The 24847-nt window shown below is 42.9% G+C and overlaps 1 protein-coding gene across 3 annotated transcripts in view; it reads left to right on the plus strand.

The window, feature by feature from the left end:
- The window catches only part of fbln1 (fibulin 1), an 80627-nt gene that overhangs the window by 22515 nt on the left and 33265 nt on the right, over nucleotides 1-24847 (plus strand). The window contains exons 7-16 of one of the 3 annotated variants that reach the window (XM_054732868.2): nucleotides 2333-2470; nucleotides 2557-2694; nucleotides 4880-5023; nucleotides 5125-5250; nucleotides 5391-5516; nucleotides 9248-9367; nucleotides 9566-9697; nucleotides 10568-10691; nucleotides 16003-16148; nucleotides 23578-23718. In XM_054732868.2, coding sequence (XP_054588843.1) covers nucleotides 2333-2470; nucleotides 2557-2694; nucleotides 4880-5023; nucleotides 5125-5250; nucleotides 5391-5516; nucleotides 9248-9367; nucleotides 9566-9697; nucleotides 10568-10691; nucleotides 16003-16148; nucleotides 23578-23718 — 1335 coding nt within the window. Of the gene's footprint in view, nucleotides 1-2332; nucleotides 2471-2556; nucleotides 2695-4879; nucleotides 5024-5124; nucleotides 5251-5390; nucleotides 5517-9247; nucleotides 9368-9565; nucleotides 9698-10567; nucleotides 10692-11082; nucleotides 11896-16002; nucleotides 16149-23577; nucleotides 23719-24847 lie in introns of those variants that run through there. The other 2 variants (XM_015975129.3, XM_015975130.3) reach the window with 2 other exon arrangements.

Raw genomic sequence — 24847 nt, forward strand, 5'->3', positions numbered from 1 at the left:
AGCCACATATATATATATATATATATATATATATATATATATATATATATATATATATACACACACACACACACACACACACACACACACACACACACACACACACACACACACACACACACACACACACACACACATATTATAATATATATTTTATTTTGTAAACACTGAACACAGCTAATTGTGTGCAATTTTAAATAAGACCAACATTTGCTCATCACCTCTAGCTCATTGAAGCCAAAATGTGCAGTTAAATGCGCTGGTTCAGTGCAGCAGCAGCGGACATCCCATCGCATCAATTTTATGCTGGATTAGGATCTGCAGTCAGAAAGGAGAAAATCCCCTTTTCGTACATAAGTGACAAAAAATGGCACTTTTGGCATCAAGGGTTTGACGCAGAGGGTGGCTGACCAAGCGTTGGTTTTTGACGCGCTGGGAGTGAGAATGTGTTGCTTAAACAGGTGCGGTAGAAAATGGATGGATGGATGTTAAAATGCACGAGACAGTTTTTTTATGTTTAACACTATGGTTTCTCTGAATTATCTGAGAGCCATATGCAGTCATCAAAAGAGCCACATACGGCTCGCGAGCCATAGGTTCCTGACCCCTGCTCTACATGCTCCCAATGGGCCAGGTCATAAACAATAACATCGCCTACCATAGTTATGCAGATGACACCCAAGAGCAACATGTTACCGGATGACATGATGAACGGCTCTCTATAGGTACTTGGCTCTCATCGTTCACTTTGAAAACCCGTTCAAAAGATTCAATTTGTTCGTGAACGTCACCTCACTATTAAGCACATTGAATTGCCCTGTGTTTGAAATGTGCTCTATAAATAAAGCTGCCTCATGTTATGTGCCTTAATTGGGATAAGAATTACTAAAATAAATAGTCATCATTAAACTCCTGTAGTCATACTGTAGCAAAGTAAATGCAGAGAATACGTCAATCAGGGCATGGTAATCTTGAAGGTTTAGAGAGATACAACCATGGACGTGATTTTTGGGGCGCGGGGGGGGGGGGGGGGGCATGTCCTCCCCACTTTTTCCAAAGTCAAGTTTTGACCCCTGCACTTTTTACCATCCAAGCAAAATATTACTGTATATTAAATTGACACTGGTTGAGCTCTAGGACCAAGCAGAAAACAATCATTTGTGCTGAAGCCTGTTTCCCATTAGAACATACTGTAAAGATCCCCCCCCCCCCCCCCCCTTCTAAAGTGAAAAACATGTACATCCATGGATACGACTGTGCTTTTCTTATTTTCCTTGAAAACTTTTCCCTTCTCAACCAACAAGCTGCTTCAGTTCTGAAACTTGGGTTTTGGAGTAGGAGTCTTATTAGGTGTGAGGTCATTAAAGTCTCAGGACTCCCTGGCCCCTCTCTCTTTGCTGCTTCCTGTTGTGTTGTTGGTGCTGATGATCTTAACAGCCCCAGCAGTGCAGTTAGTAAAAGCATGACCTCACCAGTGACTCCGGTTGCCCTATCAGCATGTTTGTTTCAGACCACACCTTACGCCTCAGAACTAGAGAAGCTTCTTGGAAGACAGGGGAACAACTTCAAGGGAAACAAGAAAAGTCCAGTTGTTTTCAACTAAACCTATTCATCCATCCATTTTCATCCGCTCATCCGGAGTCGGGTCGCGGGGGCAATAGCCTAAGGCGAGAGGCCCAGACTTCCCTCTCCCCAGCCACTTGGGCCAGCTCCTCCGGGGGAATCCCAAGGCGTTCCCTGGCCAGGTGAGAGACATAGTCCCTCCACCGTGTTCTGGGTCTACCTTTAGATCTCCTCCCAGTTGGACGTGCCCGGAAAACCTCACCAGGGAGGCATCCAGGAGGCATCCTGACCAGATGCCCGAGCCACCTTAACTGGATCCTCTCGATGTGGAGGAGCAGTGGGTCTACTCCGAGCCCCTCCCGGATGACCGAGCTTCTCACCCTATCTCTAAAGGGAGAGCCCAGCCGCTCTTCAGAGAAAACTCATTTCGGCCGCTTGAATCCGCGATCTCGTTCTTTCGGTCACTACCCAAAGCTCATGACCATAGGTGAGGGTAGGAACGTAGATCGACGGGTAAATCGAGAGCTTCACCTTCTAACACAGCTCTCTCTTCACCACCACAGATTAAATGCAGGGGACAGTGTTAAGGGTCAGAATTCATGTGTTTCAGCTTCAGGGAAGAGACTGTTGGTCAGCTGGGCTTTGGAACTGTTCAGTCTTCTGCCTGAAGGAAGGGCAGTGAGTTTGTAGGTTAGATAAGTTGACTGTTTCGTTGGTTAGCTTAAAAATGATTGAAGTTGTTGTGAAATGATTTGTTCTTCTTTTTCAGATATCAACGAGTGCTTGCTGGGATCCAGCAACTGTCGAGTCGGCGAGCGCTGCATCAACACAGAGGGCGCGTTCCGGTGCATCAGAGAGGTCAGTTGTGGGACCGGCTATGAACTCACGGAGAGCAACAACTGTAAAGGTTGGTTACATTCCCCTCATTTCTCTTTGACACATGATTGTGTTAGTATTTACATAAAGTACCATCTCTCCTGTGACTCCATCCAGACATTGATGAGTGTGAGACTGGTATCCACAACTGTGGCCAACAGTTTGAGTGCCAGAACACCCAAGGGTCATTTCGTTGCATTCCGAAGGTCAAGTGCGGGAACGGCTTTATACAGGATGCTCTTGGAAACTGCATTGGTAAGAAAATATAAAAGGGTTTTATTCTAAATTCTGCTGCACCATTATCTACAGCAACTTTTATGTGGTAAAACCTGCGTTGTATACTGGATGAAGGTTGCCAGCTTTCTCAGCCATGACAAATTAGAGCTAATGAAACAGGTCAAACCTCATATCAAAGCCATCTATTTTGGAATTTCTGTTGCCTTGGGACACACTGACAGATAGGAGGAAGTCTCACCATTACTCCCAGCATTCAAGGAATTTCATCAAGTCTTCCAGCATCTTACATTTTAAAAGTGGACATTTTTATTTAATGTAGTCACCAGTCTATGATTCAGTGGCCTAGTGGTGGAGTGTCTGCCCTGGGACAAATCCCAGTTGGGTCATACCAAAGGCTTTAAAAATGGGACCATTGACACTCAGGTTTAAGGAGTTGAATTGGGTGTTAAACCACGCCTTGAACGTCACCTTATCATGGTGGAGGAGTTTGAGTGCCCTAATGATCCTAGGAGCTATGTTGTCTGGGGCACTTTGTGCCCCTGGTAGGTTCTCCCATGACAAATTGGTCTTAGGTGAAGGGTGAGACAAAGAACGGTTCAGAGGATCTTTCATGGATGTGAATTCAAAGAGTCGGAGTACCCGGCCCGGAGGGTTACCGGGGTCCCACCCTGGAGCCAGGCCTGGGGTTGGGGCCCGTGAGCAAGCGCCTGGTGGCCAGGCTTTCGCTCATGGGGCCTGGCCGGGCCCAGCCCGAACCGGATACATGGGCTCATCCAACTGTAGACCAACCACCCGCAGGAGGAACATGAAGGGTCCAGTGCAGTGTGGATCGGGTGGCAGACTGAGGCGGGAGCCTTGGCGGTCTGATCCCCGGACAAGAAAACTGGTTTTTGGGACATGGAACATCACCTCACTGGCGGGGAAGGAGGAGGAGCTTGTGGCAGAGGTTGAGCGGTACCGGCTAGATATAGTCGGACTCACTTCGACATATAGCATTGGCTCTGGAACCTAAGTCCTAGAGAGGGGGTGGATACTCTCCTTTGCTGGAGTTGCTCCGGGTGAGAGGCGGAGGGTTGGGGTTGGCTTTTTGTTAGCCCCAAGACTCTCTGCCTGTGTGTTGGGGTTTACCCCGGGGGGACGAGAGGGTAGCTTCCCTGCGCCTTCGGGTCAGAGAACGGGTCCTGACTGTTGTTTGTGCATAGTGAGGGTCTGCTGGGAATGCCTGGCAGAAGAACCTGTCAAGACGGTCTTCAACTCCCACCTCTGGCAGAGCTTTGACCGCGTCCTTAGAGCAGTGGGGGACATTGACTCCGAGTGGACCTTGTTCCACTCTGCGATTGTTGAGGCGGCTGTTGCTAGCTGTGGTCGCAAGGTGGCCGGTGCCAGTCGTGGTGGCAACCTCCATTACAAACAGCTTTATGCTTTCTTTTAACCTCTACATTAACAAGTAAACACATCCATTAAAGTCAAGTAAATTGCTCCTTTAACACAGACATCAACTGCACTTATTAACTTGCATACTCTATATATTGTTTGCACACCATTAATTATGTCATTATCTGTCAAACTTTTCCTAGAAATAATGAACTAAAATAACACACAGCAGCTTAAACTATCAATACATACTTGCAATGCAACCAAAAACACAAGATGTTTGCAGATGCGGCTGGATTGACTTGAGTAACAAATCTTCACTCTGTACCATGTGCATTTGCTTCCTGATTAACTCTCTCTACAGCCTGTGCAACAACTTCCTGCCTGATATTCAGTCTTTCTTAAAGTGACATTACCGTTTCTGAAAATAAGACTTAAATATGAACTTCTAGGAAAATAAACAATAAATAAACAATGTTTACCTAAATTTGCTTGTAGCAATACACTCATTCCATGCTGCAGTTCTTTGTTAAGACACAGAGCAGTTTTGTTTACCTGTTTTCCCGCTACGTTTCATTTGCGGCTGCAAACTTCCTCAGGCTGATGCAATACACTCAGTTTGAACACAGCTAGCAACTAGCTACAGACTGAAAATAGCAACAAAATAAATAAATAAATAAAATGGCCCTTTAAAATGTTAACATACAAGTTGCTGGACTCTACCAAGTTTAAAGAAGGTGATGACAAAGTTTGGATCATAAGTAAGAATAAATGATACTATGTAAAAGCAACTGAATAATTATTTAGCGTATTACCTGCTTGTTTTCAGACATTAATGAGTGTGTTACCCAGACAAGCCCATGCAACAGAGGCCATATCTGTATCAACACCGTGGGCTCCTACATCTGTCAGAGAAACTCTGTAAACTGTGGTCGAGGATACCACCTCAGTGATGATGGCACACGCTGCGTTGGTATGACAGAAAAAAGAATACTGCTTTCTACATGAGTAATGCCTGATTAGTGTAATTCAGGTGGCTGTTGTGCTGGAAGTAGTTTGTGTCCTTCTTTGCAGACATCGATGAATGTAAAGGCCCTCAGGAGGTCTGTTCGGGTCACGCTTGTATCAACCAGCTTGGATCCTATCGCTGTGAGTGTGAAACGGGATATAATTTCAACAGCATCACTCGCCTCTGTGAAGGTAAGCAGCAGATAGATTTAGCTTTGTGTGTATTTATTTCAATACAGTCAACTTTCCCACCACACATTTGTTTTTCAAGTGAAGACGGGAGTTCAATCATGGTTTCAGATTCTTCTCTCTTTAATTGAACTGTGTTTTAGATATAAATGAATGCAGGCACTACCCTGGTCGCCTCTGTGCTCATAAGTGTGAGAACACCCCTGGGTCCTACCAATGTAGCTGCACAACAGGCTTCAAACTGTCCAGTGATGGCAGGAATTGTGATGGTGAGGATGTTAATATCACCCAATTAGCCTGTGTCTGAGTGTGTGTTTGTCTGTTAGCAAAATGTCTCATTGGAGGGATTTTGTTGAAATTTTCAGGAAGAACAAAGGGATAATTAGGCTTTTATGGTCTGTTAACAGCTATGGAAAATTTAGAGCAGTAGGTGGTCCCAGATAAAACTTCTTGCCTGTCTTTGTCATGTTTCCAGGCTGTTCAAACTAGGCATATTTTAGGCTTTATTGGCTGAGCTAAAGTCTAAGCTTTTTGGCAAAAATATATCAAGAAATGATACATAGCCCATAAAGAAAAAAAATGTGATAACTAATAATTAACTTTAATATTAGCCAGCTATGCTAATATTTTTCCTACAGCTTGCAGGAATCTTTACAGTAAGTATACAAAACATGTATATGATATGTATAAAACTACAGCCTAGAGGCTATTTTATGCAATGTCAGGAATGCAGAACTGTGAAGTACACAGGTGGCAGGAACGGCCAATCACACATTAGCAAGTATCAGCAGAGCCACTAGATGAGCTCATGGATGGTTCTAATGGGAAACAGGCTTCAACACAAGTGGTTGTTTTCCGCTTGGTCCTAGTGGGGCAAAAAACCCATTTAAATTATTTTTGGGGGGTGGGGGTGGAGTGGGGGGTGAGGGGGAGTTAACAGTAAAATTTCAGAGAGTAATTATTGGGGGGGGGGGGGACATAAAGAAAATGGCTGTCACCATCTAATTTGCTACTTGCAGGGTGGGCCTCCAGCATGAGCAAGTTAACTGAAAAACCAACTGATCCGAGGCAAGATGTCAGCATATCAGTACATGATACAGAGTACAACTCCAAATCCTAACTAAATTCTTGTTCCTGAAACAGGAGCACCAGAGCTTTTCTCCAAAGATATTAACTCACAAGGCATTAATTTATGCTAGAGACCAATGCAGATGTGTTGAAAAAAAACTGTGAACTTGAACTCGAAAAGGTAAAGTACTACAACCTTTCTGGAACCTCTAACAATAAAGAGAAAAACACCAACTATAAATATAATACCAAAATAAAATGTGACTATAGTAACATGATGTGGAAGCTGTTAAAAATCAAAAATGTTTCTATCAAAAATATTAAATATAAAAAACAAACACAAAACTGATTTCTTTTCAGTCACTCAGTGAGCAGCTGTGATCAGCAGCAACACAGAGATGATGGTATCTGCTATATGTGTGTCACAACCTGGTGAAACATTAAAAACCAGGATAAATATCTGTCATTTACTACCTAAAACTTATATTTTTGAATTATTCTAAGCAGAGGCGGATTTAGCAAGTTGGGGGCCCAAGGCGAACACAGACATGGCCAATCCTACCTTTAACTGGATTTGCGAAACTCTCCCCTCTTCTGACATGAGTTAGTTTCCTTTTTTATTAGTCCTCCTTTTTTTTGCTGTATTTCCTTCCCTTTGAGCGCTTTCAATATTTGCACTGCTTTCTTTTTCCTGTCAGTGTTCCTGTGCTTTTGCCTTTGTTTATTTTTTTCTATTTTCCATTTTGGTTTATGTTTTCCTCCCTTTAATCATTTTCCATTGTCTTTCCTTTCTGCTTCCTTTTGATGTTTACATCTAAAAACGACATCACTTTCAGAAGTGAAGATAAAAGCTTCTATGAAGCGAGCAGCTTCTTTCTCTTATTGGAGCCACTGGGATGGGCTCCAATTTTAGGCATGGATGTAATTATTTGGGGGGGTTGGGGGGGGGGGGGGGGGACCCCTCCACTTTTTCCAAAGTCAAGTTTTGACCCCTGCACTTTTTACCATCCAAAAACAATATTAGGCTATATTAAAGTGAGACAGGTTGAGCTCCAGGACTGAGCAGAAAACAACTGTTTGTTTTGAAGCCTGTTTTCCATTAGAACATACTGTAAAGAATTTACTTTTACTTTTAGGAACTGTTGGAATTTTTTGAATATGATCAGCCATTCAAAGGTTATAAAACGGAGCATTTTGGATGACAAACTCAGCACGTCTCTGAATCTGTGATTCGTTGCGCTCAAGACATGGAATGCCGGTGGCTACCGTAATGTATTGTATATGCACGAAAGGCCCCATTTTTAATATTTTCAGCACTTTTGGAATTTTAATGATATCTTGAACTGTTCAGGAATTATGGTAATGAGAAGTGTGCATGTCCAATCCCATATGCGGCGACAGGTTGGTAATAAGAATATTGTGGCATTAACAGAGGGGTGCCGGCGGTCAGGGCTAGGGGGCCCCCCAACACAAGGGGGCCCCAGGCGGCCGCCGACCTATGCCTACTGGAAAATCGCCACTGATTCTAAGAAGTTAACGTCAATCTGCTACTCATATGAAAGTGTTAAAATGGCCACCTATTAGCTTTTTATGGATTTATCTTATCTCAAACTTAAATCCCAAAGCTGTTGCTGACTGTCACGTTGAGAGCAAGGAGGTTGTTAGGACCCAAGATGCAGAAAACCCCAGATGACACGAGGCAGGAGTGGTTTTAAAAGTAAAATCCTTTTATTAGGAGATGAACCAAAGATCCAGAAAGGGCAGGAAGCCAAAAACCAAGTCCTGAACAACAGGAGTACGAAAGCTCACTTAGAGCACACCAACCTCGAGACGAGGGGCAAAAGCTCACATAGAGCACAAAAACAATGCTGACACAAACAATGGACCGACAAGACATAGAGACAAAGACAGGGCTTATATACACTTTGGCATGATGGGCTGCAGGTGTGTGGAGAGAGAACCAGGTGAAAGTAATTAACTAATCAGGGAGGAAACTAACATGACCCAAGAGTAAAACCTAAAGACAAGAAAAGCAACCACATAACTAATATTCTAAGGGGAAGGAAAACTACAAATACCGGAGGGAAAAAACACACTAAAGAGACTAATAAAATGAAAAGCTGAAACTATAAAAACTGCAGAGGGGTCTGACTGGGGAAGACTAAAGGAACACAGGACTTGGGAGAGATATCTGGAGGGCTGAAGACCAGGGGACACATGAGGAACACAAAGAGACACATAAGGGGGATTCTTAGGTGGAAATGGAGCACACAAGGAGACTCATGAGGGAGACGTAGACACAGACCATGACACTGACGACTAGTAAGAATAATACTTAGACTAGGATCAATTATATTGTTTCTATGTGAAAACAGAAATGAGGCTAAACAATGTGATTACTGATTAAATGTTAAAAGGGCCTGCCAGAGGTGTATGGGGTTGCAGGTTGATGCCATGAGGTGCTTTATTCATTAGCTGCTAGGCTACTTACACATTTTTTAAACAACTTTAGTTTTGTTTTATTTTGCTTTAACAAAATGCAGCAATTGATTTGTTTGATTTGTTTTAAGTGGAGAGCCTTTCAAGCAATAAAAAAAAAGTTCCAGAAAACACCTCCATCCCCACCTTTAACAGGCTAAAACCATAAATCATCACCAAGTAAACTCACCTTTGGAATTGCTTTCTTTTGTAAATAAACAAACACTAAAGAGATCAGGCTCAAAGTGTTCTCCATCTAAACGGGGCTGGTCAGAAACGATTCTCAGTTTTTGCACTTCCTATTGAATAGAATCTGATGACTTCACGATCTCGTGTCTTTGGCAGATCTGCAACACATCTACATCCTTGATGGCTTTATATCAGCATCCCTAATTGAGCTATGTGTAAACAACGCTAATTAGGGTGATTCATGACCATTATGTTTTTGTTGTAGATCTAAATGAGTGTGAGAGCAACCCGTGTAGTCAAGAGTGTGCCAATGTGTATGGTTCCTACCAATGTTACTGTCGGCGTGGCTACCAGCTCAGTGACATTGATGCCATGACTTGTGAAGGTAAACGCACCTAATGCAACAGCTTTTTTTTCAAATGAAACATTTATCTTGTTTTTAAATTTGCACACACACACACACACACACACACACACACACACACACACACACACACACACACACACACACACACACACACAAGAGATCCAGTATTTGCTTTCTGGTTTAAGTTTTTGTGTGTTTCTGTGATTTTTGTTACAGACATAGATGAATGTGCCCTGCCCACTGGAGGTCATATTTGTTCCTATCGCTGTCACAACACCCCAGGCAGCTTCCACTGCTCCTGTCCTGTCAATGGCTACACCTTGGCAATTAACGGGCGCAGTTGCCAGGGTAAACTGCCCTTACTTATTGTGTTGTTAGAAATATTTTATCCCTTTACAAACTGCCTCAGATAAACCAATGAAAACAATCTCAATTTTGTCACTGTTCGTTTGAAGAAAATTGTTAGATAACCATGTTTTAATTTCATTAAGACATTCAGTGAGGGAAGAAGGTGGGAGCGAGGAGATGGGATTTGAGGAGAAATGGAACTTATTATTGACTGCATAGCAATGAAAATTAATATTAAATTTATGCAAAATTTTGCCAAGTAGAAGGAGAAAGATGATACATTAAAGAGGCCCCAGGACAGAACCTTGGGGAACACCAGATGTGACAGGAGTAGACATGGAGTTAAAGGAGTTTAACACTGAGGAGTGTTCAGAATTCCAGTCGTTTCCTACTAACTATTTTTTCAATTATTTTGGACAGAAATGAGTGTACTGAAAATACTGACATTGCCTTCACTAAGAGAGTGGGAAGTGGATCTAACAGACTTTTGATTTAGGGAGGAGAGCAATGGCGTTTTCTTCATAGAGCCAGCTTGGTTTTAATAGATGACATCATTATTTAAAAAACTTTTTTCTCTGGTTGTATATGTCTGATTTTGAAAAATGTTTTCTGACATAAAACTTTTAAATTGAACAATATGACCTAAATCTGAAAGGCACAAAGGCTTTTTCAGTGTTCAAGTTATCTTTGTATCCCAACATTTTCGACCCTTTGGGTAGAGTTATGATTAAGGGTTTGCTGGTGTTTTCTACCAACCATGTATTCCAGATGACTTATGCCATACAATAATGAATACTTGATTTAGATTAGTGTAAATTGCAAATGTTATGTTGAGTGATTTGCAAGCATGCCCATGCTCTGTGTACACAGATGTTGATGAATGCGTTACGGGGAGACACACATGCGCAGAGAGCGAGAGCTGCTTTAATATCCAGGGAGGATTCAGATGCCTGTCCTTTGACTGTCCACACAACTACCGACGAGTTGGACAGACGTGAGTATTTGAACCGTGATGTCTACATTAGGGTTACTGGATAAGCGTGAACACATCTGTGACCAACACCTTTGGCAATGTCTCTTTTGATGCCCTGCATGTCTAAACTGCATATTGGAACCATTTCAGAAAGGATTTGGCTATAGCATGTTCTCTTGTTTTTACATGAATAAGTACATGAAACTTCCTTTTGGTACTGTATCCTGACCAGTCGTGTGAAATGTGACAGACCTCTTTGCATGTCCCACAGATGGCTCCATGTGAATGTTCATTTAACTGCATGCCATGCACGGCCAAAGAAATTTACACCCATTCTCTCTTTTTTCTGTCAATCTTTAATCCCATCTCATCCCACCCCTTGCTTGTCCTCTTTTTTTGAATTCCTTTGCAGTAGATGTGAACGTTTGCTATGCAATGAGCCTGAGTGCCTGAACATTCCAATGAGAATAACCTACTACTACCTTACATTATCCACCAACACCCCTGCCTCCACCACCATCTTCCGCATGGGCCCCTCCCAAACGATGCCTGGCGATGACATCCATATTGCTATCATTGCTGGCAACGACGACGGTTTCTTCAAGACAGAGCGGACGCTCACCGGTGGCGCAATGATGGTGGCAAAGGTCATCGACAAGCCGCAGGACTTTGAGCTGTCTCTGGAGTTGAGGCTGCGTCGTTATGGCTCGGTCATCATATTTTTGGCTAAAGTGCTGGTGTTTGCTACCCAGGATGAACCCAGAGTACCATATAATCCCCTACTAGAATAAATAGAGGAGTGGATTAGGATTGTTAGGTTAGGACTTGTTTTTTCACTGTTAAAAATGATTTTTCACACAAAAATTAGCTTTGCTGATTGAATCTAAGAGAATCATGATGGATTTTAATAGTAAAGGAGACCTTGCTCTAGAGGTATTTGTATTTACATATAGGAAAATAAATAGGGTTTATGTCACTCTAAGGGGTGTCGAGATAAAGACAGCTCAGAGCTGATAAAGCTGAGTTTGGTGCAAAATATGTTTTTTTCTGATGTGGATAGCCTGCTGGATAACCTCAATATGGAGAAATACAAAGTAAAATAACAAATTACTCACCTTAATGGTTTAAACTACCCAGAGTCCACATTTTAAGCAAACTGATATGTTGTTTCGTGGAGATCAAAATGACTGTCATATTTGATGCCACAATAAAGAGTCATAAAATAGTTTTTGCATAACCTGCTGTTCATTTTTGGAGATTAACTGTTTAAAAACAGTAGCAATCACGTCAGGTGTTAGCTCTGCTTTTAACTTATCAATCTGGTCAAGACCCATCTCTTTTTCTCCAAACCAAGGTTGGTCTGAGAGCAATCTACAACAGGGGCAGAAAACACGCTCAAAACATCTGAAGTAGCCCTGTAATAAAATATCAGTCGTAGATGCTGGAAAGTTGCATTCTGTTTCATCCTGATTAATCTGGACGACTGAAATGTTTGCGTATCGCATATTGAGTTAAGTATATTTTACGTGTTCAAATTTTCAGTAGAAACTTTTCATGCAATACAACAGGATACTAGACACAGTGCCTGCAACAATAAGCGTTTCAGCCAAAACAGGAACAGACCATCAGTCACTGTAGAATGAGAAACATGCCGACAGTAAGGGTCCTGAAAATGCACAAGTATAAAAAAATCTGCTCCTGCTGGGTCCCATGCAGGGTCCAGGGAAACCATTACAAAATAGCAAAGTGCAATTCACATTTTTTTCATTTCATCCCAAAAAACCCATTCTGAGATTGCCCCGAACAGACAAAACTAGATTAAGACATTATTAGCTACATCAAAGCCCACACAAACACATATAAAACAGGCATTTATATAAAAAACCACGTATATGAGGAATCCACAGCCAGATGTCTCTGCTTCCAAATAATTAAGAAATCCTAAAAATGTCCAGAGACCATTTCAGCAGATGCCGCATGTTTAAATACAGAAATATTTGGTACAGTCAGCAAGAGGACAACCTGAGACAGGGGTTTGTAACCACCTGAAACGTTTTTGATGAATGTTGGCAACAACAATCAAAATATACATAAATGTCATTGTATGAGACCAGCAAACAGGAGCACACAGCAAGACATTAGTCTCTTAAAATTATTAATGACTCTTAAAGCTCAGATGGTTTTAAAATCCAAAACAGCAGTTAAACTATTTCGCTCATTACCTAAAAATCTAGTTTGTATTAGAGTGTATCCCAAAGGTGTTTATTTACATAACTCAAACCAAAGCACAAATGCAACAAAACGGTGTTCAAAACGTATTTATTCATAAAAAGAACAGAAAGAGAACAAGTGAAGATTTGAGATGCAGCTATGGATTACATAGATACATCTGAAATGCAACGCATCATTTCTTCAGACTGAAAACTCACTGAATCAGAAAAAAGAAGCACAGCTTCAGGTGTTTTACCATCATTCAGTCAAAGTGATTACATTCTTATCTGTTTCTGCTGCAGTTAAGGCAAAGCCACTACTGTAGGTGGCGTTCTAGCTTAGGGTAAAATCATCAAATGTTCACAGCCCATGTATGTCTACAAGTAAGTGTAATTTGATGATGGTTGCATGATAAAGTCTGACATTTTGCAGTATTTTATGGTTTTGTGCTGGATGAACGCTTTTCTATTAAAACTGAGATAGAAATAACACATGTTCAAGTCAAATCCAGTTCTTGATAATAGTACTTTGTGGGGGTTTTAATCAAATGCAGCAAAAGGCAGCAGTTAGGATGTGAGGAGGCCAAGTCACAGTTGTAGGCATGAAGATTTTCCTCATAGTTTCAGATTACTTGCATTGCAGCAGCTCCAGCAAAGAGGAAATGCAGCTGTGCATGCAGTCTTTTTTTTTTTTTTTTACAAACTGCACATATTTACGTAAAAAAGTATTTTCTATGATCTAATATAAAAGAATGTTCCTTTAATACCCAAACAAAGACTAAAGTATAACGGAATTTTATTTAAAGGGTGATTTTCTTAGTAATGCAAGAATTCTCAGTCAAATAAATTTCCCTGGCATTTTCAGCACAAATGCTTGTCTAAAATTGTAGAAAAAGGGATATAATTTCAGTACTTTATTCATATAAAGCCCAGTAATTTATGCTCTGAGTTCTTCGCCATTCACAGCATCAAAGTAATTCTATACAACCAAACTGACGTCACAAACCAGAATGTATTGCTACTCCCACTTCCCAAATGTCAGTGACTGCACATCACATTTACATCTTTCTGCAGCAATTATTTTCATGCACATCTTTTAGGTCTTCCCTCCCATTTTGCACTTAATGTGAAATGCACAGATTCCCACTGCATGGTGTGGGTGGAGTCCCCAAAGCAGACAGATAATCTAAATGAAGGCAGAGTAAGTGACACGCGATGGGATGCAGTGGCAAAAGAAGGAAAGGGGGAATGTGCACGAGTCAGGGAATGAATAGTTTGACATGCTGTGAGGCTGAAGACTGTGGGTTTTATTAACTGTAAATTCAGATGTCCTGGGTTCCTCCTGTCCTGATCTGTCAGGCCAACAAGGATGCACTTGGTTCCTGGTGGGGATATCCTTAAAATAAGAGAGTAGCGGCGCACACGAGTTTTTTCCTCCTCTTTGACACTGAGTTATGGGGCTCTGGGCTCTGGCCGGTGGTCTGAACAATTTGTGGTGCAGCAACATCACCACACACAAAATGAATGATGCCCTGCAGTGTTTGTGTTGGGACGTTATCAATGTGCTGACTATAAATAATAATTACCAAAAAAATATAAGGCTCTAAGCTTGACCAGAACACTTTCATCCAAAAAGATGTGTTTTTCTTTCTGGTCTTGAAAGTACTGGGGGTTTCTCCTGGGCCTGGCCACGTGAGGCACAGGCAGAGAGAGCTGAAGACAATGTGTGATTGCAGTCATGTCTGCATGACTTTAAGCACTCAGAAGCACGTTCATAACGGATGCACAAAAACGCAGACATGTTTAAATCGGAATGAAAAAGCAGAACGGGGCCGTTTACTACTGATCGCTATGCTCTCGTAAATTCACTCCCCATCTGAGCAGTGTTCACCTCATCCTCTAGAGGCCTGCTTTGCTCTCTCTGCTGCTCAGGCAGTGGTATTATAAACCGGGAGAACATTTTGTGGGTTTGGACAAGGCCAAAGCAAAACTTGGACCCACCCGCTAATGGCTAATTACAAGCCCCTATAGTAGTGGCTTGACTTCTTGTCAGGGGCTTCGCTCCTCGCTGTCCATGAAAGGAGCCCTGCAACCCAAGCTGGGCCTGGGCTTTGAGCTACAGTGGATGGGTCCCCTGAGGAACACCAGAGATCCATAGCCCGTGACTCACATGTGGCTACATGGTTGCCCCAGCACATTAAACTGACCTATACGTGGCAACTTGCATGTTTTTGTAACCCGTTAACCACAAACTGACTTGTCGCCTCTGCAGGAGGCTGTGCATGAGTTTAGCATGTTGAATTTCAATATCAAAAGCTTATTTTTAAAAAGAAAGTCTCATTGTTTCAAAGATGAATTGTTGATTAATGAGATTGATTAATGAGGTTGTTAATGGCGTAAAACCCTTTGCCAAGAATCTCCGAAAGCAGACAGGAAGTTAAAAGTAATGCTCCAGGTGGCGTTAGCTTTAGGAGCCAGTAAAGGCCAACCTGTCACTGATTAGTCTGAGGATGAATAAACAAAGCCCTAAAAAATAGGACAAGAGGTGCCCTGGGGAGACGACGGGGAGTTGTCCAGTCATGTTGCTCACAATTTAGGAGTCTTTTAGAACATTCCCTTGCCACATAAATCCTCCTCAAGAGATTATCTGATGTGAAGCTAGGGATGCTCAGCAAATCCAAATATTTTCCCTAAGCAGGTTGTGGATCATTCTTTGTGAGTGTAGTAATTCATTTCCCACACAGCTTGAAAGAGGGCATCAGAGTGCATAAGTGGAAGAGCGAGTCTCGGTGAGCTTTGAGGTCTGAGCTGTGGCTGTTCTTAGATTATTATTCTTTCTTAACCACACAGAATTTAATTATTCCTAATGTTGAGTGCTATATCCAGCACTCATGCTGTCTTGTCCACAGTGTTTGTGCAGCAGCTTTTAGAGAGGAATCCCACTGAGTTCCTGATTATGTAGTGGGCTGAGCTCAGGAAAAACTTGTAATTGTGAGCTTTAGAAAGCAAATGTTATCGACTCTGTAGGCCACAAATAGGTTGTGCCTAAAGGTCAAAGCACACGTGTTTGTTCTAAAATTTTGTCTTTTTGTTGGAGTTTGTGTTTTTCTTATCTATTTCAGAGCAGCAAGGCTTGAACGCTCTGACACGGTGCGCTGTGTAAAATCCTGTCAGCCCAATGACATCGCCTGTGTTCTGGATCCAACACACTCCGTGGCCCACACCTTCATCTCCTTACCCACCTTCAGAGAATTCCTAAGGCCAGAGGGTAACTTCTTCTTGACAGCTTCTTTTGACAGGTCCTCCAGTCTATTTGTCCTTTTTCGTGGTCTATTTGGTTACCTACCATTCACCTTTGATTCTGATTCTACTGATATTAATCTCCTCTTTGACCATTTCAATTCAAAATGGCTAATTTACAATCACAACAAATGTCCTTCCAGGGTACTACCCAGAGAAGAAACCCATGCACCTTAAATCTCTTTAGAGTCCAGTGGAAGTCACTGCAGTCTAGTGAATGTTGATTATCTGGCTCAATATGCAACACATTCTCACACCCAAAGTGTCGAAAAAGTGTAACACGTCGGAAACAAACGCTTGGTCACCTAATCTTGGTGGAGGAGTTTGAGATCCAAATGATCCTAGTAGCTAATTTATCTGAAGCTGGTGGGGTCACCCGTGGCAAACAGGCCCAGGTGCAGGTCACTGGGGTCCCTCTCTGGAGCCAGGCCTGGATGAGGAGCATGCTGGCAAGTGCCTGGTGGCCAGGCTTTCACCCATGGAGCCACAGTCAGTGACTCGATGCAATCTGCTGGGTTCCTTACATAGGATACATGTTACTGATTGGCACAAGTGTCTTGAGATGACTCTTGTGATTTGGTGCCTTGTAAATAAACTGAATTGAACTGTATATCAACCTGACTGTCATTCATTCCTGGGATTTCTGGATAAAATTCACTCCTGGCCAGTGATGGGCATCTTACATAAAAAAAGTAATTAGTTATAGTTACAAATTACTTTATCCCAAAACTAAGAGAGTTAGTAACCCAGTTACCACATTGTAAAAGTAATTAGTTACTTAGCAAAGTAACTGTAGTAAGTAACTTAGGGATTTTCAGATTTCTCTAACCTAATTCCTCCCAGTGCAGCTGTTATTATAGATATCATTAGTTATCATTTCTAGTAACAACATCGCTGTTGGTGTCTTCATTTGCAATTTGACTAATTCGATTACAGTTGGTACTAGGATAAATTAAATTATTGTTTTATAGAATAGCAAATATAGACAGGTCTGATTGTTGATTAAATGTAAAAACGACTTGCCAAAGCCTTGGTATCCTCTTGCCTGTCCTGTTTTCATTCATCTCTACAAACTTCTGAAGCGCTGTTTATTTTTCTTTGCATATCTTTAACAGATGCGTCCCCACAAATATTTACAGATCCCATGACTGTTGTGGGCATTTTGCGCATGCCACTTTCCTCCCTGCTTTCGCAGACTCATCTCTGATCTGCAAACACCCTGATGAGTTCAACGCTGTGTGTTCATTTTTGCCATTTGTGGCACCAGCTCGGGGTGGGATGGCAATGCGATACAGCCAGTGTCACTCATTTTGGCGCCGGTCGGCTCAAGAGTCGTTTAATGCTCTACTGACACGTGCTTCATTCAACCACTTTATAATAATGGAGTCATGCGCCACTTTACATACCCAGTAACTGTAATGACATTGCAATGATGGGAAAAGTAATTCACTTGATTACTCCATTACTTAAAAAAATAACTCTGTAATGTTGTTATACTACTTAAACGCTGTTACTACCAGCACTGCCCCTGGCTGGATTTTTAAAAATATAAAAAGGTCAAAATTAATCAGTCTTAATAACTGGTCGTTAAAAGGAACAACACCTCAAGATAGAGCTAATCCCATCTCCCTCAGATTGCTATTGGTTCAACCTAAACATGGACAACATTTTAGTTCTGGTGGATGTGATGAACTAATAGCAGTTTCACGTGAGACAAAAGTTGACTGCTGCTATCTTAAAACAACTCAAATCTTAAAAGAAATGACTTATGTTGACTAATACATTGGATTTATGTACAAAAATGAGACAAAAATAAATCATTTCAGAACATTTTCCACCTTTTTTTGTGTCCTATAAATTGTACCACTCAATTGAAAAAAATAAAATAAAATACTGAAATCCTTCAGGTGGAGGGAAGAAAACAAACAACAACAACAACAAAAAGACTATGTGGTTGCATAAGCGTGCACACCCTTAAACTAATACTTTGTTGAAGCAACTTTAATTTTATTAAAGCACTCAGTCTTTCAGGGCAGTGTTTCCCAACCCTGGTCCTCAGGGCACACTGACCTGTATGTTTCCCATGTCTCACCTGATTTACATTGGCTCCTCAGGAAGACATCAAGTGCTGCAGATGCCTGTTTACCACTCATTTATTTGAGTCAGGTGTGTGTGGAAACACTGGTGTTTAAAAGGGCAACTGTCACACCCTGTCCTGTCTTCTCTTAGGTTCTAGTCTGTGTCTCCGTTAATTGCTCCCACCTGCCTCTTGTTTCCCAATCACCATAGCTCCCGTTCCTCGTGTATTTAAACCCCTTCTATCCTGTGTTCCATGTTGTGTCGTTGTTTCAGTGTCCAGCGTGTGTTAGTAAATCGATGTCCGAAATCCTCACCTGTCTGCCTGTCTTCCTCCCCGCGAATGGATCCTACCTCCGCTCCACTCGCCAGGCACGTTTGTGACAGCAACATAGAAAACATGCAGCACAGTGCCAGGGGTCCACATCATTATTGTTAACTTTTGGCAATGCGGCACTGCCAGACCGGTTTGTGCTGGGGTTTTTGAGCTGTTGTTAGTGGGGAAGCACCTGGATGGAAATGGAGGACCATGTTTGTTCTTTTGGGTTCTACTGGTGTTACAGTGTTTAGCCTGCTGACCTTGTTGGGGGTGGAGGATTGGCGGAGAGTGGGCGCACTGCTGGCTTTTCCGGCTCTTGGAGAGTACAGACGCTTTTTTCCTCCTCTCCTCCCTGTCTTATCCCAAGGCTCTTTGTCTGTCTTTGGGTGTACGGAACTTCTGCATTTTTTCTGGAAACTGGAAATTATTAAAAATGGACCTGGTCAGTTGGTCTCTCAACGCGAATTTTTTCAACGATGAGAACGGGAGAAGGGGCTCCCGGATGCCCCTCTGGGACAGAGCCAGCTGGGCATATCATGGACTCCTGGATACAGAGGAACCTGATCCGCCTCTCTCAACTGTCTGTAGAGGATTCTGAAGATGTCGTGGTGTTGGTGTCAGGTTTCTTGCTTTTTGGCCTGAATGGTTACCTGGCTTACCGGAAAATTAATGAACTGATGAGGAATATTGGCTCAATCCTGGAGCTCAGGGATGGATTACACTGCTGATGTGTGGAGAGTCCCCAACCTTACCTCCCCACCTAGTGGACACTTATGTTGTGTAATGTCTGAAGTCTGTTGCATTTCTGTCTGAGGTGTTTTTTGCATAGCAAAGCTGCCCTCCCTATGGAGGGTAACTCTGAAGTGCCTTTTTTTCCCCTCCACCTGACTCAGTCCTCATATATATATACTCTCTGATCTCTATTAAGGTAGAGTGACTTGGGTTGGGAGTTGGGAAACAATATTTTAGGATATGAGTCTATTAGCATGGCAAATTTTGACTTTGGTCTGTCTGGGCTCTGGTTGGGCCATTCCAAAACTTTAATCTTCCTTTAAAACCATTCCTTTGTTAATTTGGATGTATGTTTTGGGTCGTTGTCATGTTGAAAGATAAAGTTCCTCCTCGTGTTCAGCTTTCTAGCAGGAGCCTGAAGGTTTTGTGCCAGAATTTACTGGTAGTTCCAGTTGAAGAAAAACAGCCCCAAAGCATGATGCTGCCATCACTATGCTTCACTGTGGGCATGGTGTTCTTTTGGTCATGGGCAGTATTGTTTTTGTGCCAAATATATTTTTTGGAATTACAACCACAAAGTTCCATCTTGGTTTCATTAGACCATTACACTATACTGACACGATCTGCCCCTGCCCGCCTGACTGTGTTCTTCTCCTGCCATGATTACCCTTATTGTTCTCACCTGTCCCTCGTTTACCTGTCCATGTTTCCCTAATTAGCCCTCTGTATTTAAACCACCTGTTTTGCCCCTGTCCTTTGTCAGTTCATTGTTGTTGTCTGCTGGTGTTTCTGTTCATCCCATCCTGCCATTAAACCATTTTTACTTTTACTGAAGCCTGCATTTTTTACCTCCTGGTCAGCTCTGCCACACATGGTCCGCCGTCTCCACCTCCTACACCGTGACAGAATGAACTGACCAAACCTGGACCCGTGGTGAGTATTTCTACATCTCCCTGGAGGATTTATTTTTATTTTTTGTCCTTTAGCAGAAGGAGATTCTGGCCCAGGGTGTTGGCGCATCCTACCTGTTCTCCGGGGTGGTCAAGCCTCTGGGTGGGTTTCGGCGCATCCGGTTCATTTCCTGCGGTGGTCGAGCCCTTCTCCTCTCCTGCTTTCTGCCCCCGTCCCGTTTGTGACATGGAAGCCGCGGATCCTGGAGCTTTGAAGGAATTAGACCCCCTACGCACGCCATCGTTCTCCGGGGTGGTAGGGCTGGTCTCCCCGCTCTTCTCCTGCTTCCCTGCACCCAAGCCTCTGCCGGAGATCCAGCGAATCGTGCCGTGCACCTGCTCTGACCGGCTGTCGAGTGCCTGCCGCCGATCCTGGTTTTCTGGCGTCGCTCCTGCCGTTCATCCACTTCCTGGTCCACGCTGTGGGGGTTGCCTGCAGGTCTCGTACTGCTGCAGTCCGTGCTGGGTCCCACGCCTGCTCCAGCAGTTCTCTGCCTGGGTCCCACACCTGCTCCAGCAGTTCTCTGCATGGGTCCCACGCCTGCTCCAGCAGTTCTCTGCCTGGGTCCCACGCCTGCTCAAGTCCAGTCATGTTCCAGTCAAGTCAAGTCCCTGTTCCAGTCAAGTCAAGTCCCTGTTCCAGTCAAGTCCCTGTTCCAGTCAAGTCAAGTCCCTGTTCCAGTCAAGTCCCTGTTCCAGTCAAGTCAAGTCCCTGTTCCAGTCAAGTCCCTGTTCCAGTCAAGTCCCTGTTCCAGTCAAGTCAAGTCCCTGTTCCAGTCAAGTCCCTGTTCCAGTCAAGTCCCTGTTCCAGTCAAGTCCCTGTTCCAGCCAAGTCCCTGTTCCAGCCAAGTCCCTGTTCCAGCCAAGTCCAGTCCCTGTTCCAGCCAAGTCCAGTCCCTGTTCCAGCCAAGTCCAGTCTTCGAGTTCCCATCCAGTCCCTGTCCAGTCTTCGAATCCCCATCCAGTCCCTGTCCAGTCTTCGAGTCCCCATCCAGTCCCTGTCCAGTCTTCGAGTCCCCGTCTCCTGTGTCGTGTGGCCTTATGGGCGTCTGGTATCCGCCCTTGAGGGGGGGGGGGGGGGGGGGGGGGGGTACTGTCACGATCTGCCCCTGCCCGCCTGACTGTGTTCCTCTCATGCCATGATTACCCTTATAGTTCTCACCTGTCCCTCGTTTACCTGTCCATGTTTCCCTAATTAGCCCTCTGTATTTAAACCACATGTTTTGCCCCTGTCCTTTGTCAGTTCATTGTTGTTGTCTGCTGGTGTTTCTGTTCATCCCATCCTGCCATTTAACCATTTTTACTTTTACTGAAGCCTGCATTTTTTACCTCCTGGTCAGCTCTGCCACACATGGTCCGCCGTCTCCACCTCCTACACCGTGACATATACCCACATGCTTCTAGGAGACTTTGGATGTGGTTTTGCAAAATGTAGCCTGGCTTGGGTGTTTTTCTTTGTGAGAAAAGGCTTTCATGTTGCCATTCTGCCCCATAGCCCAGACATATAAAGAATACAGGTGATTGTTGTCACGTGTACCACTCAACCAGTACTTGCCAGATATTCCTGCAGAACTTTTAATATTGCTGTAGGCCTCTTGGTAGCCTCCCTGACCATTTTTTTTCACGTCTTTTTATCGATTTTGGAGCAACGTCCAGTTCTTGGTAATGCCACTGGTGTGCCATACTTTCTCCACTTGATGAATGTCTTCACTGTGTTCCATGGTATATCTAATGGAAATTCTTGTGTACCCTTCTCCTGATTAACAATGAGATCCCTCTGATGCTTTGGAAGCTCTCTGTGGACCATGGTTTTTGCTGTGGAATGCAACTAACAACATGTCAAGAAAGACAAACTAGAGCAGCTGAACTTTATTTGGGGTTAATCAGATGCACTTTAAATTATGGCAAGTGCACGCTGACTCCTATTTAACATGATTTTGAATGTGATTGCGTAATTCTGAACACAGCTACATCTCCAATTAGAAGAGGTTGTGCAACAGTGCAACCACATTATTTTATTTTGTTGGTTTTCATCCTTCCTAAAAATATTTCAGTTTGTCTTTCAATTAAGTGGTACAGTTCATAGGTCACAATAAAGGTGGTAGAAGCTCTGACATGATTCATCGTTGTCTCATTTTTGTACAGCACAGGAACCTAACTTTTTACCAGGGGTGTGTAGACGTTTGATATCCACTGTAGGGGGAGGGATGTTTGACCATTCTGGACCTGTCACCTTTGCAACTAAGTCTTGCATCAGTGGAAGACAAAGATGGACGGATGGATGGAGTTGTTTTTAAATGGCAGTTAATACAATTTTGGTCTCAGGCCTGCTTGGTTAACATTTCAGCCCTGTTCACAAACTTTCCACAAAACTCTTTAGAAAAGATCAAACTATTAATCCAGATGTCGTGAGGCAAATAATCAAGAATAATAAACTAACAGCGAATCTTTTGTTACATGAAAATGCTCCATTTTTCTAAAATAAAATAAAATAAAATAAACATTTTTGTATTTTTTTAGAATATGAATTATGTCAAATCTGCAATTACTCCACATAAAGTGGCCAATTACTGTATCCAATGAGATTCATTTATAGGACTTTAATTTAACTGCATTTCAACAATAAACATAATATTCAAAATTATTCATTTTCCCAAGTTACACAAAAACCAAAATCCCTGTGCATTTGTCCTTGTCCCTTAACTTCAGGGAATCCAAATCTGGTTTCCTTTAAAAAGTAAATAACAAAACGTCTTGGATGGCCTTAAGCAGAGTGCTAGTGCCATGTTGGTTGAGTATAAGTAACCACAGTGATCATTTGCAGGCAGTGACGGCTGACCAACATCTATTGGCCAACGTGCCGGCATCCAGGGCTTGTCCTAGACACTCATGCTCACCATCACAGGGAGCTGAGCTCTTGTCATTTTTCGTGGTCTTTAGATGGGTGTAAAGAACTCACGGCCCTTTAACAGAACAAAAGTACCTAAAGAACGTCAACCTTGCCATGACCCCCCCCAGCATACAATAAATACAGCCCCTTCCATATTTTTGTCTGGAGCAAGTTTGGAGGAGGAGGTGTTATGAGAGTTTAGACAAGCATCCTGCAACTTTTTGTTATTTTCCTGTTCCAACACGGTTTATTTATCTGTGCAGCGGCTCATCAAGCTCTTCAGAAACCTGTTACTCACCTGCTGATTGAAATCAGGTGTGTTGAAACAGGGAAAACTCAAACCTGTGGGATAGCGACCCTTGAGGACCGGAGTTCAACACCTGTGGTTTAGATGCTTCCTTTTTTTGGACTAATTGTTATCTTTCAACAGAAATTGTTTTCCTGAGAACGACTGTGCCGGTGTACGGATCCTATCACTTAGGCGGCTACGATGTCAAGTTTGAAATCCTGGAAGGCAACGTTGAGAATGCATTCGACATCCTCAAGAGAGTGGAGAACGGAGTGTATGTGGGTGAGTAGGTTTAGACTACGGCATCTATTAAATACCATTTTTTCATATTTATAGTAAAGATTTCTATGTTACAGTAATTTGTGATGACAGTCACTAAACTAAAGAGGAAAAAGTTTTCAAGGGAAAAAAGAAAATCTATAAGGAAAGTCTGAACTCTGACATAAATGCATCTGACACAGCCCGTTAAGGGCTAAGTGGTGTGGTGGCTTTGTGGAGCTGTTATCATTTTTAAGGGGGTTCTTCTGGGTCTGTGCTGAGCTGAGCTGTCCTCTGAGTGGCTGTGTGAGACAGACGAAGGCCTGTTTCTGTCTCACCAAATATTTGGCATTGGTTTTCACAGTCCTGTGGACAAGCAAAGTACAATCCTATTCACTTATCCACAGCCATCCATAAGATCACTACTTTCCACAGCAAGTTGTCTGAATGTGCAGGACGAGAGAGACAAACATCATCTCTTTGTGCTGCTGTATGGCCGTGAGCAGTTGCAGTTGACAAGCAGTTCATCATAATTACTTGTTCTGTGGCTGCAACCAAAAAAATGCTTCAAATAGGAGCAGCATCTCCAGTGGTGTGTAACAACAATGTGTGTTTGGGGAAATGCCATTCCCAGGCATTTAGTCTGGTTGTGACCCATGGCTGTTGCACGCCTGTGGGGAGAACTAAACGGAGACTCGGACATGGGGAGATGAGGGTGCACTCAGCCCGGGGCTGACACATTGTTGGGTCTGTCAACAAGTGTTTTTATTTTGCTTGTGAGCCGAGATGCAGGCAGGGTGGCATAGTGGGAGGCACATTTCTTCTCCTCCTCTCAGTGATGGATGAAGGAATTGCCTGTCATTGAACACATCGTCTGCCTTTACAGAGCAGAAGGAATATGATTTCGTACACTTGCAGAAACAGATGTGTGATTATCAAATTCTCAGAAAGGCATCTGAGAAAACTACTCTTCTGCTTTGAATAAAGTCGTAAATCTCCACAGAAGCTGTTAATGATTACATTGCACCGTCGTGGAACGCAATGTTTGGATAGAACTTATTTTGAAATGCATCATCTGCTGTGTGTGTGTAGAAGTAGATTTAGGTTAAATTCCCTGTGTGTGTGTGTGTGTGTGTGTGTGTGTGTGTGTGTG

This window comes from Nothobranchius furzeri, chromosome 4 (genome assembly GCF_043380555.1).
Source record: "Nothobranchius furzeri strain GRZ-AD chromosome 4, NfurGRZ-RIMD1, whole genome shotgun sequence".
Classification (NCBI taxonomy): Eukaryota; Metazoa; Chordata; class Actinopteri; order Cyprinodontiformes; family Nothobranchiidae; genus Nothobranchius; species Nothobranchius furzeri.